The 19,180-nt window shown below is 35.5% G+C and overlaps 1 protein-coding gene across 1 annotated transcript in view; it reads left to right on the top strand.

The window, feature by feature from the left end:
* The window catches only part of LOC144452787 (uncharacterized), a 53,379-nt gene extending 34,860 nt beyond the window's left edge, over positions 1-18,519 (top strand). The window contains exons 9-18 of the mRNA XM_078143941.1: positions 4,202-4,558; positions 4,786-4,932; positions 5,406-5,516; positions 6,910-6,949; positions 8,789-9,032; positions 10,107-10,236; positions 14,654-14,663; positions 15,012-15,115; positions 15,718-18,072; positions 18,266-18,519. Coding sequence (XP_078000067.1) covers positions 4,202-4,558; positions 4,786-4,932; positions 5,406-5,516; positions 6,910-6,949; positions 8,789-9,032; positions 10,107-10,236; positions 14,654-14,663; positions 15,012-15,115; positions 15,718-18,072; positions 18,266-18,519 — 3,752 coding nt within the window. The remainder of the gene's footprint in view (positions 1-4,201; positions 4,559-4,785; positions 4,933-5,405; positions 5,517-6,909; positions 6,950-8,788; positions 9,033-10,106; positions 10,237-14,653; positions 14,664-15,011; positions 15,116-15,717; positions 18,073-18,265) is intronic.
* Positions 18,520-19,180: the final 661 nt, after the last annotated feature.

Genomic DNA, 19,180 nt, shown 5'->3' with positions numbered 1-19,180 from the left:
TCTTTAGAATGTTTTCAGTGTAGAGATCTTTAGAATGTTTTCAGTATAGAGATCTTTAGAAGGTTTTCAGTGTAGAGATCTTTAGAAGGTTTTCAGTATAGAGATCTTTAGAATGTTTTCAGTATAGAGATCTTTAGAATGTTTTCAGTGTAGAGATCTTTAGAATGTTTTCTGTATAGAGATCTTTAGAATGTTTTCAGTGTAGATATCTTTAGAATGTTTTCAGTATAGAGATCTTTAGAAGGTTTTCAGTGTAGAGATCTTTAGAATGTTTTCAGTGTAGAGATCTTTAGAATGTTTTCAGTATAGAGATCTTTAGAATGTTTTCAGTATAGAGATCTTTAGAATGTTTTCAGTGTAGAGATCTTTAGAATGTTTTCAGTATAGAGATCTTTAGAATGTTTTCAGTATAGAGATCTTTAGAATGTTTTCAGTGTAGAGATCTTTAGAATGTTTTCAGTGTAGAGATCTTTAGAATGTTTTCAGTGTAGAGATCTTTAGAAGGTTTTCAGTACAGAGATCTTTAGAATGTTTTCTGTATAGAGATCTTTAGAATGTTTTCAGTATAGAGATCTTTAGAAGGTTTTCAGTATAGAGATCTTTAGAAGGTTTTCAGTATAGAGATCTTTAGAATGTTTTCAGTGTAGAGATCTTTAGAAGGTTTTCAGTATAGAGATATTTAGAATGTTTTCAGTATAGAGATCTTTAGAATGTTTTCAGTGTAGAGATCTTTAGAAGGTTTTCAGTGTAGAGAACTTTAGAATGTTTTCAGTGTAGAGATCTTTAGAAGGTTTTCAGTGTAGAGATCTTTAGAATGTTTTCAGTGTAGATATCTTTAGAATGTTTTCAGTGTAGAGATCTTTAGAATGTTTTCAGTGTAGAGATCTTTAGAATGTTTTCTGTATAGAAATCTTTAGAATGTTTTCAGTGTAGAGATCTTTAGAATGTTTTCAGTGTAGAGATCTTTAGAATGTTTTCTGTGTAGAGATCTTTAGAATGTTTTCTGTGTAGAGATCTTTAGAAGGTTTTCAGTATAGAGATCTTTAGAATGTTTTCAGTATAGAGATCTTTAGAAGGTTTTCAGTATAGAGATCTTTAGAATGTTTTCAGTATAGAGATATTTAGAATGTTTTCTGTGTAGAGATCTTTAGAATGTTTTCTGTATAGAAATCTTTAGAATGTTTTCAGTATAGAGATATTTAGAATGTTTTCAGTGTAGAGATCTTTAGAAGGTTTTCTGTGTAGAGATCTTTAGAATGTTTTCAGTGTAGAGATCTTTAGAATGTTTTCAGTGTAGAGATCTTTAGAATGTTTTCAGTACAGAGATCTTTAGAATGTTTTCAGTGTAGAGATATTTAGAAGGTTTTCAGTATAGAGATCTTTAGAATGTTTTCAGTATAGAGATCTTTAGAAGGTTTTCAGTGTAGAGATCTTTAGAATGTTTTCAGTATAGAGATCTTTAGAATGTTTTCAGTGTAGAGATCTTTAGAAGGTTTTCAGTGTAGAGATCTTTAGAATGTTTTCAGTATAGAGATCTTTAGAATGTTTTCAGTATAGAGATCTTTAGAAGGTTTTCAGTATAGAGATCTTTAGAATGTTTTCAGTATAGAGATCTTTAGAATGTTTTCAGTGTAGAGATCTTTAGAAGGTTTTCAGTGTAGAGATCTTTAGAATGTTTTCAGTGTAGAGATCTTTAGAATGTTTTCAGTGTAGAGATCTTTAGAATGTTTTCAGTATAGAGATCTTTAGAATGTTTTCTGTGTAGAGATCTTTAGAATGTTTTCTGTATAGAAATCTTTAGAATGTTTTCAGTGTAGATATCTTTAGAATGTTTTCAGTATAGAGATCTTTAGAATGTTTTCAGTATAGAGATCTTTAGAATGTTTTCAGTGTAGAGATCTTTAGAAGGTTTTCAGTGTAGAGATCTTTAGAATGTTTTCAGTGTAGAGATATTTAGAATGTTTTCAGTATAGAGATCTTTAGAATGTTTTCAGTATAGAGATCTTTAGAATGTTTTCAGTGTAGAGATCTTTAGAAGGTTTTCAGTGTAGAGATCTTTAGAATGTTTTCAGTATAGAGATCTTTAGAGTGTTTTCAGTATAGAGATCATTAGAAGGTTTTCAGTGTAGAGATCTTTAGAATGTTTTCAGTATAGAGATCTTTAGAATGTTTTCAGTGTAGAGATCTTTAGAATGTTTTCAGTGTAGAGATATTTAGAAGGTTTTCTGTAGTTGAAATCCATCCAACCAACCACATACACATTATCCATCCATCCATCCATCCATCCATCCATCCATCCATCCAACCAACCACATACACATTATCCATCCATCCATCCATCCATCCATCCATCCAATCAACCACATACACATTATCCATCCATCCATCCATCCATCCATCCATCCAACCAACCAACCACACACACATTATCCATCCATCCATCCATCCATCCAACCAACCACACATTATCCATCCATCCATCCATCCATCCATCCACACACACATCCATCCATCCATCCATCCAGGTTTTCAGTATAGAGATCTTTAGAAGGTTTTCAGTGTAGATATCTTTAGAATGTTTTCAGTGTAGTATGTGCCTCACAATATGTATATTTGATATTTGATAGGGATGTTCCGTTTGGTGTCTATTTGGGAAATTGTTCAAAGCAAAATGATCGCATCACTAGTATGTGATTTTGGTAAAAAATGTTATTGTTGGTAAAAAAAAAAAAAAACTTGAACTCAAAACGTACCGGGCAGATTGGTATGAAATTTAGTGGGAACAGTCTTAGGGGTGTGTAGATTAAGATTTGTTCATGCATGACATGATAACCCCAATAGCAATATGCATATGAGGGCTAAAATGTGTCTTTTTGGTCAAAAACCTTAGATCCGAAACTACTGAGCAGATTGGGCAGAAATGTAATAAGGATGCATTTGGGGATGTGTAAATGATGAATATTAAAAGCATATGTAATGATCTAATCAGCAATATGCAAATTAGGGCTAAATATGTGAATTTTATTACTTATATCTCAAAAAGTACTTTGTCAATGAGACTGAAATTTGGTGAGATGCTGCTAGACGTGTTTTCGGCAGATGTTTGTTTAAAAAATTTTTGACAAAATTGCCCTATCAACCATGACCATGCTCTTAACAACCAAATAGCAGTATATTTTGGTCAAATAACAACATCATCTGGTAGGCAAGTGAGTAATCATTCAAAAAATGTATGCAGATATTCCTAGCAACAAGACCATGCACATAGCAACAACCAAATGATGGTGTATATCACAAAGATAATGGGGATTCATCGACAAGTGAACAAATATTCAAAAAATGTATGTAAATATATCTAGCAACATGATCATGCCCATAGCAACAACCACATGATCATGTATATTGCAAAGATAACAATAGGGTTGGGTAGGCAACTGGATAGTCATTCAGCAAATGAAGGATCAGCATGTGGGTAAACATTTTAAAACATGTACAGTTGTGCTACAATGCCATTTGCATTATTTTCATTTTAGGGGGTCTATTATCTATTATATCTACCTTACCATAATTGTAACTCCCTAGCTAGATATAAATATGTAACTCAGTCCACTGTTCTACATTATTGTCAAACTCATACTGTGTAAACAGACCTGAAGTGAAGACATGGCCTGATACCTGAATGTTTGTTTGTTTGTTTGTTATTCCAACCAATTATTCATGTAGAACTAAAACAAACTAAACAGCCTATCATTATCTTATCATGTATGAAACTTGGATAATCTGCACTTGTGTGTTTACACAATCAGATTATATCAAATTTTACAATTAAGCTGCTATCAATACATGTGATTGGTTTATTAACACCACTTCTGCTTTTTACATCACTATCTGTTGCTAGTTATTTTGCATTCAGTTGCATTTCTGTGGTTGGAAGTCTAGTATTGTGTCTTGGAAGATAACCAATCTCAAGGCTACCTAGAATCTAATGTACACCATAGTTGTGAACATCAATCTCAAGGCTACCTAGAATCTAATGTACAGTGTAGTTGTGAATGTCAAGCTCAAGGCTACCTAGGACCTAACACACAGTATGTCTTCCTAGATCCTAGCTATAAAGACCAGATAGGATAGACTTTGAAGACTAACTCCAAATCTTGATGTTCCTAGTTTAATATCATATTTCATATTTATTGTTTTCTAGTACCTTTCCAAGATTTACCAAAGTATAATGTACATAGAAGACCATTGTCTAGCTATTCTGCAATGCATAGAACATGGAGTGATACCCATTTACAACACGAGAATGCCAAAACTGTCTTAACTAACAATGGATCTCTACGTAGCCTACCACCACAGTCTATATTTACTAAGAACACATCACAGACAGCTGTCAGTTTACCAAGGAAGACAGAAGGTATAGTGAGTCCAGGTAGCCATGCATCAAGTACATATACACTACCTAGAAGCAATAAGATTGCACACTCTGTTAATACAGGTGATATGATGAAACATAAACCATACAGTGTAGCTGCCACCTGTACACTACCCAGGACCAAAGGTAAATCATTTTATCATATCCTAACACCAATTTTGAGAATGTGAGATCAATTTGATCATAATAGCAGTTTTGAGAGTGTACACCATAGTTGTGTAAGATTATATTAATCTTACCTGCCTCTAATTACTCTGATGTGAGATGTCAATGTATTTTTTGTTGGTGTTTCTGTCCAACGTGAGATGTAACGTTTGTTGTAATCTAATTAATGGACCTTCTGTGCATTTCAGACATCAAAAAATGTATTGAATCCAGTAGAGTGATGGCACATCGTAAGTTATATGAATGTCTACCAGGGAGAGTATATATAGCTATTAAAAACTATACAGGTCAAGAAGCTGGAGAATTAACACTACATGAAGGTGACTGTGTTGAAGGTATGCAACAATAATACTAAGTATTATCAATACTCACTACTTTTCTTGCTCATTTTCATTTTTTCTCTGAAATTGTTCAATGACACTAATTTGTAATATGTCCAATTCCAGACATTGTGTGATGACACGTCATCATATGTGTCATCAAATTTAACACCAGTCCTTCATGAATGCCAATTATTGCATAGTTTGTACAAGAATATGAGTCCTCAAAATGCATGCAAAATGATTTCACAAATATTACAATGTTGAAAAGAAATAAAGCGTTAACTGTCTGAACCAACTAAGAATACCAGAGACTTTAGAAATGAATTCCTGTGAAAGGAAGATTTACAAATTACATTTGAATACAGAACAATTCTAACATACATAAATAGCGCCACCTAGTGGTCAAACTTTGTAATATTTTGTCCTTATGATAAGTGGCCTGTTACTGTCCCATTGTATCTTTATGTATCAACATTGTCTTTCAGTTCTTAGTATTGGTGAACATAACTACTGGGAAGGTAAAGTTAGGGATACCACTGGTTGGTTTCCTTCGTATTGTGTAGAAGAAGTCAAGATGAGAGAAAAGAAAAACAAAGGTAGTGTTGTAATACTGATCATGGTGTGAAGTGCATATCAATGTATTCTAGTTAATCCCATTGTCTAAGAATACCATGTATTGTATGGCTATGATGTCAATGTATTCTAGTTAACCCCATTGTCTAAGAATACCATGTATTGTATGGCTATGGTGTCAATGTATTCTAGTTAACCCCATTGTCTAAGAATACCATGTATTGTATGGCTATGATGTCAATGTATTCTAGTTAATCCCATTGTCTAAGATAAGAATACCATGTATTGTATGGCTATGATGTCAATGTATTCTAGTTAACCCCATTGTCTAAGAATACCATGTATTGTATGGCTACGATGTCAATGTATTCAAGTTAACCCCATTGTCTAAGAATACCATGTATTGTATGGCTACGATGTCAATGTATTCTAGTTAACCCCATTGTCTAAGAATACCATGTATTGTATGGCTATGATGTCAATGTATTCTAGTTAACCCCATTGTCTAAGAATACCATGTATTGTATTGTATGGCTATGATGTCAATGTATTCTAGTTAACCCCATTGTCTAAGAATACCATGTATTGTATGGCTACGATGTCAATGTATTCTAGTTAACCCCATTGTCTAAGAATACCATGTATTGTATGGCTATGATGTCAATGTATTCTAGTTAACCCCATTGTCTAAGAATACCATGTATTGTATGGCTATGATGTCAATGTATTCTAGTTAACCCCATTGTCTAAGAATACCATGTATTGTATGGCTACGATGTCAATGTATTCTAGTTAACCCCATTGTCTAAGAATACCGTGTATTGTATGGCTATGATGTCAATGTATTCTAGTTAACCCCATTGTCTAAGAATACCGTGTATTGTATGGCTATGATGTCAATGTATTCTAGTTAACCCCATTGTCTAAGAATACCATGTATTGTATGGCTACGATGTCAATGTATTCTAGTTAATCCCATTGTCTAAGAATACCATGTATTGTATGGCTACGATGTCAATGTATTCTAGTTAATCCCATTGTCTAAGAATACCATGTATTGTATGGCTATGATGTCAATGTATTCTAGTTAACCCCATTGTCTAAGAATACCGTGTATTGTATGGCTATGGTGTCAATGTATTCAAGTTAACCCCATTGTCTAAGAATACCATGTATTGTATGGCTATGATGTCAATGTATTCAAGTTAACCCCATTGTCTAAGAATACCGTGTATTGTATGGCTATGATGTCAATGTATTCTAGTTAACCCCATTGTCTAAGAATACCATGTATTGTATGGCTATGATGTCAATGTATTCTAGTTAACCCCATTGTCTAAGAATACCATGTATTGTATGGCTATGATGTCAATGTATTATTATACAATCTTTATTTTATCTTTGATTCTCTATTAGGTTCTATTAGAAGGAAAGATGATGTCATAGTTGTGAAAAGGTAAGTTTCACATCTGTCTTTACCTTGTCTGTGTCAGTAACTAATCTCAGTATGTTTGCTAAAATTTAGAAGTCTTGTTAAGATAGAGGGTACAGTGTAGAAGTCTTGTTAAGATAGAGGGTACAGTGTAGAAGTCTTGTTAAGATAGAGGGTACAGTGTAGAAGTCTTGTTAACATAGGGGGTACAGTGTAGAAGTCTTGTTAACATAGGGGGTACAGTGTAGAAGTCTTGTTAACATGGAGGGTAAAGTTGAAAGTCTTGTTAAGATAGAGGGTACAGTATAGAACTCTTGTTAACATAGAGGGTAAGTGTAGAAGTCTTGTTAACATAGGGGGTAAAGTTTAGAGGTCTTGTTAACATGGAGTGAAGTTTGGAAGTCTTTTTAACATAGGGTGTAAAGTTTGGAACTCTTGTGTAAAGTTAGAAGGCTGTTAACATACTATTAGGATTTTTTTTTTACTTTATTACCATAATTATAGTATATAACTATTTGGATACTTTTCACTTTATTAAGCCAGGTACAAACTAGAGCAATCAGCTGAGCAAAATCTCACTTGTGGCGATTTCCTTACGCTGATTCCTCACGTATGCGGGCAAATTTTCATGAGATTTTGTCATTACAGCTATCTGATGCCATTACTTTCATTACAGCTATCTGATGTCATTACCTTCATTACAGCTATCTGATGTCATTACTTTCATTACAGCTATCTGATGTCAATACTTTCATTACAGCTATCTGATGCCATTACTTTCATTACAGCTATCTGATGTCATTACTTTCATTACAGCTATCTGATGCCATTACTTTCATTACAGCTATCTGATGCCATTACTTTCATTACAGCTATCTGATGTCATTACTTTCATTACAGCTATCTGATGTCATTACTTTCATTACAGCTATCTGATGCCATTACTTTCATTACAGCTATCTGATGCCATTACTTTCATTACAGCTATCTGATGTCATTACTTTCATTACAGCTACCTGATGTCATTACTTTCATTACAGCTATCTGATGCCATTACTTTCATTACAGCTATCTGATGTCATTACTTTCATTACAGCTATCTGATGTCAATACTTTCATTACAGCTATCTGATGTCATTACTTTCATTACAGCTATCTGATGTCATTACTTTCATTACAGCTATCTGGGGTGCGTTAGGTAGTCAAAACGTTTTGTCATTGTCTGGCCAGGGCGCCCTGGCCCTGCGCCGAACTGTATCTTGCATGTTGCGCGTGAAAAACAAAAGATGGCAGCACATTCAAACAAAAGATTGTCACATTTTGTGTACATTCAGCACTCATCACTGAAAAGACACCTTTGCAGTACTGTCAGGATGCTAGAATGCCTAAAAAAGGCCTGTTATTTATGCATACACTATTTTTACACTAACGAAGTGATCTTTGACCTGTGATCTGACCCCAAGTTTATCTTGCATCGCTCAATGTTCGTCAAATTGACCGTACCATTATCCAGACGGGTATTCGTATTTCTGAATACCGTTGCCAATTGTAAATGACCAATTCCATGAACTTTTTTGCAGTGCTGAATCAAAACTAATGTGCACTAAGTAATCCTACACAAAAACTCAAGTTCGCCGATGAAGTGAGAATTCGTGGCCGCCATCTTGGCTTTTGGCGAGTCACCTCATTCTTCCGCCTTCCTTCGTCCCGGGTCACCCGCGAAAAACTATGACAATTAGTCGTTCGGGAACAAAACGTTTTGAAACGTCCGCGGGCCCTTGTCTACCGAACGCGCCCCTGATGTCATTGCTCTCAGTACCCTCCAAGATGATAACATTTTTTTTCTTATAACTGTTCTTTCAGTCATCCGATGTCATTATTGGCAGAACCCCCTAAGATGATAGAGAATGACATCAGATGTGTGGTTCTAGAGAAGAGCAAGAAAGGTTATGGCTTTGTATTACGCGGAGCTAAATCATATACTAATGATACTAATGGTACATTTGAACCATCAACGCAATTCCCAGCTTTACAATATTTAGATTCTGTAGACAAAGGTGGAGTGGCACACAAAGCGGGTCTACAAGCTGGTGATTTTATCCTAGAGGTGAGAATTATACACTTTTTATGTAGACATGCCTGAAAAGATCTCATTCAAAGTTGGCATAAGGACAATGTTGTATTACATAGATATGCATGTCAATTTATGGTGGGCTATGATACAATGTGGCCACTGGGCAGCCATTTTTAAACAATTTTTTCATGTTCAGAACCATTAGTTGGACATGACTGGACCAATTTGTATCAAACTTGGTACAAGGACAACACATTATGACATACATATGCATGTCAATTTATGTCTCGATACAATACAATATGGCTGCCATTTTGTTACCTTTTGTTCATGTCCACAGAGCCATTACTGCGCTGTGTCTAACCGATTCCCGTAAAACTGGGTACAGGGGTATATATTGTACCATATTCTTCATATGCACGTCAACTTGTGTGACGATAAGATCCAATATAACGACTGGGTGAACATGAACAATTCCATAAAAATTTAAACAAAGACATTGTACAATGATGTATATATATGTATGTCAACTTGTGTCACGATATGATCCAACAGGACTGCTAGGCAGCCATTCTGTTCTGATTTTTTATGTCTGGAGCCATTTGGCAGGCATGTCTGAGCAGATCAATTTCAGTCAATCTTGGTATAAGGGTAGTATACTATTAGGTACATATGCATGTCAATTTGTGATTGCACCTATTGCACAGACAAGAAGTGTTACAATCAAAACAGGGATCAACAGCTCCCAGACAGTGGGGATTATGTCATGTATGATGACTTGTTTAAATAGAGGGGCACATATTGTAGCCCTCTAATGACACTTTCAGACAGACAGACAGACAGACAGACAGACAAAGACAGACACAGACAGACAGACACAGACAGACAGACAGACAGACAGACAGACAGACAGACAACGACAGACACACACAGACAGAGAGACAAACAAACAGACACATAGAAAGACAGACACAGATGGACACACAGACAGACAGACACACACACACACACACACACACACACATACATACATACATACATACATACATACATACATACATACATACATACATACTTTTGTATGATATGTTGACATTCTTTTTGTAGATAAATGGTGAAAATGTGATATATGCAACTCACAGACAAGTTGTGGATTTGGTTAGAAAATCAGGTGATACTCTAAGATTGAAAGTTGCCACGGTGATAGTCAAGAGACCATATACCTGGACAGATGGCAGTGTTGATATGAAGGGAACTAAAGGAAAGAAAGGTAACCAATCTGTACTTTACGGACACTGTATGTAAGGTTAAAGTCTTTAGCATGGAGACTTGGCAAGACACTTGTATTGGTGCTACCATCTCAAGAAGCTCTCGACATCTAGAGACTTGTCTTGGTGTTACTATCTCTCAAGAACCTCGCTACACCCAGAGACTTGTCTTGGTGTTACTATCTCAAGAAGCTCTTTCTGACATGCCAAGGTGTTTGCCCTTGGAAGCACAGAAATCTATTTTGAAATTAGAAATTAGCCATGGTGAATCTAAGAAGATCTTCAGACACTTGTCATTGGCTACCCACCCAATTTAAGTCATGTGACTTGCAGTTGCATCATTAGTTAAAATATAAGATCAACATTGATTCAACACAGCTGTTGGTAGCAATTTCAAATTCAGAACAGATTTCTGTGCTTCCAAGGACAAAAGTCATGGTGTAGAAAGCTTCTTCAGATAGTAACACCAAGACAAGTCTCAAGACTAGACAGCTCCTTGAGATAGGAAAACCAAGACAGGGAAGTCTCTAAGCTAGAGGGGTTCTTGAGATAGTAAAACCAAGACAAGTCTCTTGGCTAGGGAGATTCTTTAGATAGTAACAAAGTTGACATTGCTTTGAAATTGAATTATCTACAAAGAGAACTATGATGAGTGATAGTGTGAATGAATTGAATGACAATTGTGATGGAATTATTGTAATAGCTAATTGATACGTAATAATGTACTTAAGCTGTCAGTGACTACAGTGGACAAAATATCTGACGTGTCAGCGACTACAGTGGATAAAATATCTGACATGTCAGCGACTACAGTGGACAAAATATCAGGCATGTCAGCGACTACAGTGGACAAAATATCTGACATGTCAGCGACTACAGTGGACAAAATATCTGACATGTCAGCGACTACAGTGGACAAAATATCTGACATGTCAGCGACTACAGTGGACAAAATATCTGATGTGTCAGCGACTACAGTGGACAAAATATCTGACATGTCAGTGACTACAGTGGACAAAATATCTGACATGTCAGCGACTACAGTGGATAAAATATCTGACATGTCAGCGACTACAGTGGATAAAATATCTGACATGTCAGCGACTACAATGGACAAAATATCTGATGTGTCAGCGACTAATAGTGGACAATATCTGACATGTCAGCGACTACAGTGGACAAAATATCTGATGTGTCAGCGACTACAGTGGATGATTAAGATAATATGTGTTTAAGTGTATGTGATAAAGTATATGTGATAAAGTATATGTGATAAAGTGTATGTGATAAAGTGTATGTGATAAAGTATATGTGATAAAGTATATGTGATAAAGTGTATGTGATAAAGTGTTTGTGATAAAGTATATGTGATAAAGTAATGTGATAAAGTGTATGTGATAAAGTATATGTGATAAAGTATATGTGATAAAGTATATGTGATAAAGTGTATGTGATAAAGTATATGTGATAAAGTATATGTGATAAAGTGTATGTGATAAAGTATATGTGATAAAGTGTATGTGATAAAAGTGTATTTATGAGTGATGTGGTAATAAAATGACTACAAATACACCTTTTAAGAATTCTTGAACAGTACTTTCTGTTGCCATGGAAACATAGCATGGTGTTTTTCCTAGAATTGTGAATGTAATGTTAAGTGTGTTTGATGTGTTTACAGTACATTTTGATCCTCTGATGATGTACCAAGTATCACCCTATCACTATGGCAACTCTGCTAAGATTCTAGATCTATTTGGTAAGGTGAATAGCATGCTGCATGAAATGTGGGCAGTGTGATATTGTCTGCTATTTGCATATATCTCATTACTGTGTGATATTGTCTGCTATGTGCATATATCTCATTACTGTGTGATATTGTCTGCTATTTGCATATTTCTCATTACTGTGTGATATTGTCTGCTATGTGCATATATCTCACTACTATGTGATATTGTCTGCTATGTGCATATATCTCACTACTATGTGATATTGTCTGCTATTTGCATATATCTCACTACTATGTGATATTGTCTGCTATGTGCATATATCTCACTACTATGTGATATTGTCTGCTATGTGCATATATCTCATTACTATGTGATATTGTCTGCTATGTGCATATATCTCACTACTATGTGATATTGTCTGCTATGTGCATATATCTCACTACTATGTGATATTGTCTGCTATGTGCATATATCTCATTACTATGTGATATTGTTTGCTATGTGCATATATCTCACTACTATGTGGGCAATGTGATATTGTCTGCTATTTGCATATATCTCATTACTATTTGGGCAATGTGATATTGTCTGCTATGTGCATATATCTCATTACTATATGGGCAGTGTGATATTGTCTGCTATTTGCATATATCTCATTACTATGTGGGCAATGTGATATTGTCTGCTATTTGCATATATCTCATTACTATATGGGCAATGTGATATTGTCTGCTATGTGCATATATCTCATTACTATATGGGCAGTGTGATATTGTCTGCTATTTGCATATATCTCATTACTATGTGGGCAATGTGATATTGTCTGCTATTTGCATATATCTCATTACCATGTGGGCAATGTGATATTGTCTGCTATTTGCATATATCTCATTACTATGTGGGCAATGTGATATTGTCTGCTATGTGCATATATCTCATTACTATATGGGCAGTGTGATATTGTCTGCTATTTGCATATATCTCATTACTATGTGGGCAATGTGATATTGTCTGCTATTTGCATATATCTCATTACCATGTGGGCAATGTGATATTGTCTGCTATTTGCATATATCTCATTACTATATGGGCAATGTGGTATTCTGTGCTATGTGCATATATCTCATTACTATATGGGCAGTGTGATATTGTCTGCTATGTGCATATATCTCATTACTATGTGGGCAATGTGATATTGTCTGCTATTTGCATATATCTCATTACTATATGGGCAATGTGATATTGTCTGCTATTTGCATATATCTCATTACTATATGGGCAGTGTGATATTGTCTGCTATATGCATATATCTCATTACCATGTGGGCAATGTGATATTGTCTGCTATATGCATATATCTCATTACTATATGGGCAGTGTGATATTGTCTGCTATTTGCATATATCTCATTACTATGTGGGCAATGTGATATTGTCTGCTATTTGCATATATCTCATTACCATGTGGGCAATGTGATATTGTCTGCTATGTGCATATATCTCATTACTATATGGGCAATGTGATATTGTTTGCTATGTGCATATATCTCATTACTATGTGGGCAATGTGATATTGTCTGCTATTTGCATATATCTCATTACTATATGGGCAGTGTGATATTGTCTGCTATATGCATATATCTCATTACCATGTGGGCAATGTGATATTGTCTGCTATATGCATATATCTCATTACTATATGGGCAGTGTGATATTGTCTGCTATTTGCATATATCTCATTACTATGTGGGCAATGTGATATTGTCTGCTATTTGCATATATCTCATTACCATGTGGGCAATGTGATATTGTCTGCTATGTGCATATATCTCATTACTATATGGGCAATGTGATATTGTTTGCTATGTGCATATATCTCATTACTATGTGGGCAATGTGATATTGTCTGCTATTTGCATATATCTCATTACTATGTGGGCAATGTGATATTGTCTGCTATGTGCATATATCTCATTACTATTTGGGCAATGTGATATTGTCTGCTATGTGCATATATCTCATTACTATGTGGGCAATGTGATATTGTCTGCTATTTGCATATATCTCATTACTATATGGGCAATGTGATATTGTCTGCTATGTGCATATATCTCATTACTATATGGGCAATGTGGTATTCTGTGCTATTGACCTTGAAGTTACTAGAATCCTATGAGTACTAGTATTAACACTTGACTACATAATTGTAGCAAAGTATTTGGTTAATGCTGGCTACCATGGTAGCATTATGGTTGATGCAGTTTACTATGTTACCTTGGTAGCCTGTATAGTTGATGTTGTTTACTGTGTTACTATGGTAATATGAATATGCATGGTTGATGAAGTGCTGTTTGTTGCCATGCCATGATGTTAGTGCAGATTTAGTGTTACCATAGTAGTAGTGAATTGTTGATGAACTTGTATGTTACCATAAGAACATTCTTGGTTGATTTTCTTTACTGTCTAACCATAAACTGCAGGTATTTTTGTCTTTTGGCCATATTTTGGTATATTTTTTATGAGAAATTATCACAATACATTAATTTAAGTGTGTTAGATATAATTGTTGAAAATAAGTGCATACCTAAAAAGTAAACATTGTGAAATACTCCAATGAATAAAATGACAAACCCATGACAACAACGTAAGAAGACATTAAAGATAGGAAGAAGTTTTGTTCAGTGAATTTTTTTTTCACAGCATGGTATGTTTATTGGCTAGACTTCAAAGCATGGATGAAGTTGTCAAGAAAAAACTACATAAAATGCAGAGAAGGAAACTGACTTCACTTTGTCTCTAATTCTAGCATGTTATTCTGTGTGTTATGCGCAGCCCTGCTTCTTGACATTCTCTGTGTTATGTGCAGCCCTGCTTCTTGACATGCTGTGTGTTATGTGCAGCACTGCTTCTTGTCAAATTTCCTAATGCAATCTGAATTCCTTAGCCATGTGTATCAGTTTGGCAGATTTCTCTGAATCATTATTTTTTATTCTTGTATGAGTTGTTGTCAAGGTGATAGTTTCTCTCTTTGTTCATCAGATGCTCCTAAACCTCCTCAAAGGTCAGCAGAGACTAGACTTTCAACAAATGTAACCATGGGACCAGATGAACTAGAAGCATTGGGTATGGCTTACATTATACATCTTTACTCTGAGTGCTGCTCACTTTAGCTTTAAATCACTTTATTATCGACTAACTTTAATCAATTTCAATTTTTAAAATTGAAATTAAACATGTCAAAGTTTGGGACATTGAAGTTGAGCTGGGATGGGGGTGGGGGGTGGGAGGGCTGATTGAAATACACCATTTTTTCCCCACAAAGATAATGTCAGGAAGTAAAATCACAAAATCCTGATTTCCAAAAACTCAAACTTTCCCGCCATACAGTGTTTAATAGTAAACTTGCCATTCAGTGTTAGTAAACTTGCCATTCAGTGTTAGTAAACATGCCATTCATTGTTTGTAAACATGCCATTCAATGTTTGTAAACATGCCATTCAGTGTTAGTAAACATGCAAATCAGTGTTACTAAACATGCAAATCAGTGTTACTAAACATGCCATTCAATTTTAGTAAACATACTATTCAGTGTTAGTAAACTTGCCATTCATTGTTTGTAAACATGCCATTCAGTGTTAGTAAACATACCATTCAGTGTTTGCTAACATGCCATTCATTGATTGGTGAAATAACTGTACATTATTGTCGTTGTTTTTTCTTGACAGAGGAGCTTGATGATGCCATTAGAAGGCACAGTTCTGTTAGTGATTTGTCAGCATCATCCAATGCAGGTCGATTAGCTTCAATCAAAGCAAGACCAACATCAAAACGACTCAGTCAGGCAGAGATCTATGAGATATTTAAACGCCAAGGTTCTACTGAAGATATAACACCTGGTTCAACAAACACAACCAAACCTGTTATACCAGGACCTGTTAGTGTTAAAAGTTCACCAAATGCATGCCATGGTAGTCTTAGAAGTGCTTTGTCAACACCTAATTTAGTAATGTCATCACATCATGGTGTATACCAAAGGAGAACATCATCACCATCAGGAACTGTTAAATCAGATAGTCATTATAGACCAAGTATTGGACAGCCTGTTTTGGTAGACTCTACTTCAGAACAAGAAGAAGTCAGGGAAAGTATTAGTGAATATAGACGTAGTTGTTCTATGAGTGGATCTGAAAGTACAGCTTCATCACCCAGTACCATGGAGACTGCCTCATTTACATATCATTTACCAAGTGTCGATGACAGTACAGATGACGTTGATGCTAGATCAGATTACAGAAAGTCATCCTTGCATCATAGCACCATAGAGGGGGCTATATCACAGTCACCAACTAAAAACTCTAAGATACCATCTAGTTTTAATCCTGATAATGCTGCTAAGTTTCACATGTTACCTCCACCTATCAGTCAACATGGTATAAGAACTAAACTCAAACAACACCAACGTACAAATAGCTTAACAGACCGATGTACCAATCCCATGCCAGCAACTCAACCTGTACAGATACTACCACAACCTGATTATATGGATGTATGGATCAAAGGCAACAAGGAGGTCAAAGGTCAGAGTGCAGAGGTTAAAGGTCATACTGAAGAAGTTAATAGGGGTGAGGCTTCAAGCAGTGCAGGTCATGGAGGCTATTTGACTGCTGCAGTTGAAAAGGCAGCACTAGAACGACAACAGTCAACGGAGAGATGTAGCTCTGACTTGCAATTATCATCAGATACACACAAAGAGAATGACAGTATGACAGCTTTGCATCTTGCTTTGGCAGCTAAAGAAAGGAGTCTGAAAGAATCCTCCAAGACAGAATTAGTTGAAAGTGTTGATCCAAGTACAGCGTTGAAGATTGCTGTAGAAAGGAGGAGAATTGAGATTGAAACAGATGGTTATAGAGGAAGTAACATTGATGACAAAATACAGAAGTATAAACGTGGGGATGTAAAAATTGATAAAAATGAAAAGAAAGAAGACACAGGGGTTGCATTGAGAGGTGAAATACAACTTGCTGCAGCTGCCATGCAGCAACGACTTGCAACTAAAACACCAACAAAGAGAAATTATGTGATACCTTCAAAGTCTGCTGCTACAACACCAAATGTTAACAACTCCCAAAAGACAGTGGTTATAATTAACCCATCACAGAACAAAATGAAAAAAGATGATATGTCTGATAAAAAAGCTGCACAGAATGCTAGACTTAAAGCCAGTCTACAAAGCAAGAAGACAATACTTGTTAACAAAGATATGAAAAGTAGTGCACTCACACAAGTGTCTGAAACTGAAAGCGATCTGCCAACTTTTTTACCGCCACCACCTATTGATACAGACTTTGATACTGTCAATAACCATAGTATGATTATGCCAGAGACTTTGCCACCACCACCAGCTGAATTCTCAAACCTAAATGATAATACCGTCGGTAAAACACAAAAAGATCACATTCCAAACCGTTTTATGGATGGCAAATATCTGACTGAGGAAGAGAAAAACCGAATGAATCAACAGAGAATATTAAGTCAAGACATGAATTATGATAATCATAAACCTGGATTCAATTCTATCAGGAAAAAATTTGAAATGACACAAAAAGGAAAACCTACTGTTGACAAAACATTTGAAAGAAGTAGTAAAGTGATAGGCATGCCAGTAGAGCCATGTCAACTACCACCACCACCAGTCCTATTTGATGATGATAGAGTTGTCAGTTTGAGTCCGCACAGAGAACGTAATTTTGATACAGCAAGTACAGTGTCATCAATATCAACACTGTCAACATTGTCCAGTCTGAGTGCAGTATCTGGTGACAATAGTGACAGTTGTGCTACTATCCTAGAAGATGATGAATCAACAGATACCTTGAAATCTAATCGCAGTGTATTATCTCAAAATACTAGCAATAATCAACATTCATTGTTTGGTGGCGCTGTACATGGACCACATGATGATTTCCGTGTCTCTACACCACCTCCTCCATCAGAATTCTCAGATACAGCCTACAGTTCTGCCAATAGTGAGGCTGGTGGCAGTGAAGATGGACGAGACCAATGGAATTTCCACTCAGGTTAGTCAATGCATTTCTTTATACTTCCCTATGTGATGGTGATGGTGTTTGGAGTGGATGGGGTGGGTAGACTGAGAGATACAATCTAACAAGAAACTTTGCAATACTTGTGTATTTAGTTTGACTGTGTGTCTGTCTCCAAGTCATACATATCAAATTACACATACAGACTGTTATGTCTTTATTTTGACAGCTCCACATGGTGTCAGGTCTGACCACAGAGGATACCAAGACAAGATAGTTGATGAGTGGAATGTACACGATGTAGCAGAATGGCTACAAAGTATCAACATGTCAGAATACAAACAAGCATTTATTGACAATGAGATATCGGGGGAACATTTATCTGCCTTGACAAAAGAGGAATTCATAGAACTTGGAATAACAAGAATTGGACATCGTATGACCATTGATAGAGCACTTAAAAAGGTACTTCAAAGTTTTTGAAAAGTTGTCTGGTTGTCAATGTATTGAGACCAGTATGATATGATTTGAAATGACATTTACTGATTGTATATTTATTATAAACTTTGATAAAATGACGTTTATAATTATTGTAATGTTTATTTGACACTTTAACATTTTATTGTATGAAGACCTTATTACCTTGTATGATGTCATGACCTTATTACCTTGTATGATGTCATGACCTTATTACCTTGTATGATGTCATTATTTTATTATTACCTTGTATGATGTCATGATCTTATTACCTTGTATTTTATCATGACCTTATTACCTTGTATGATGTCATGACCTTATTACCTTGTATGATGTCATGATCTTAATACCTTGTATTTTATCAGGACCTTATTACCTTGTATGATGTCATGACCTTATTACCTTGTATGATGTCATAACCTTATTACCTTGTATTGATGTCATACCCCCCTAGGTACATAGATGCATGTGTCATATCTCTACACATGGCAGGTCATAGATATGTGACAAGTCAGACATGTGGCAAGTCCATAAACATGTGAGATAGGTATGTGACAAGTCAGATGTGTGGCAAGTCCATAAACATGTGAGATAGGTATGTGACAAGTCAGATGTGTGGCAAGTCCATAAACATGTGAGATAGATATGTGACAAGTCATAGCTATCA

The sequence above is a fragment of the Glandiceps talaboti genome, chromosome 23, assembly GCF_964340395.1.
Source record: "Glandiceps talaboti chromosome 23, keGlaTala1.1, whole genome shotgun sequence".
Classification (NCBI taxonomy): Eukaryota; Metazoa; Hemichordata; class Enteropneusta; family Spengelidae; genus Glandiceps; species Glandiceps talaboti.
This window is presented reverse-complemented; position numbering and strand designations above follow the sequence as displayed.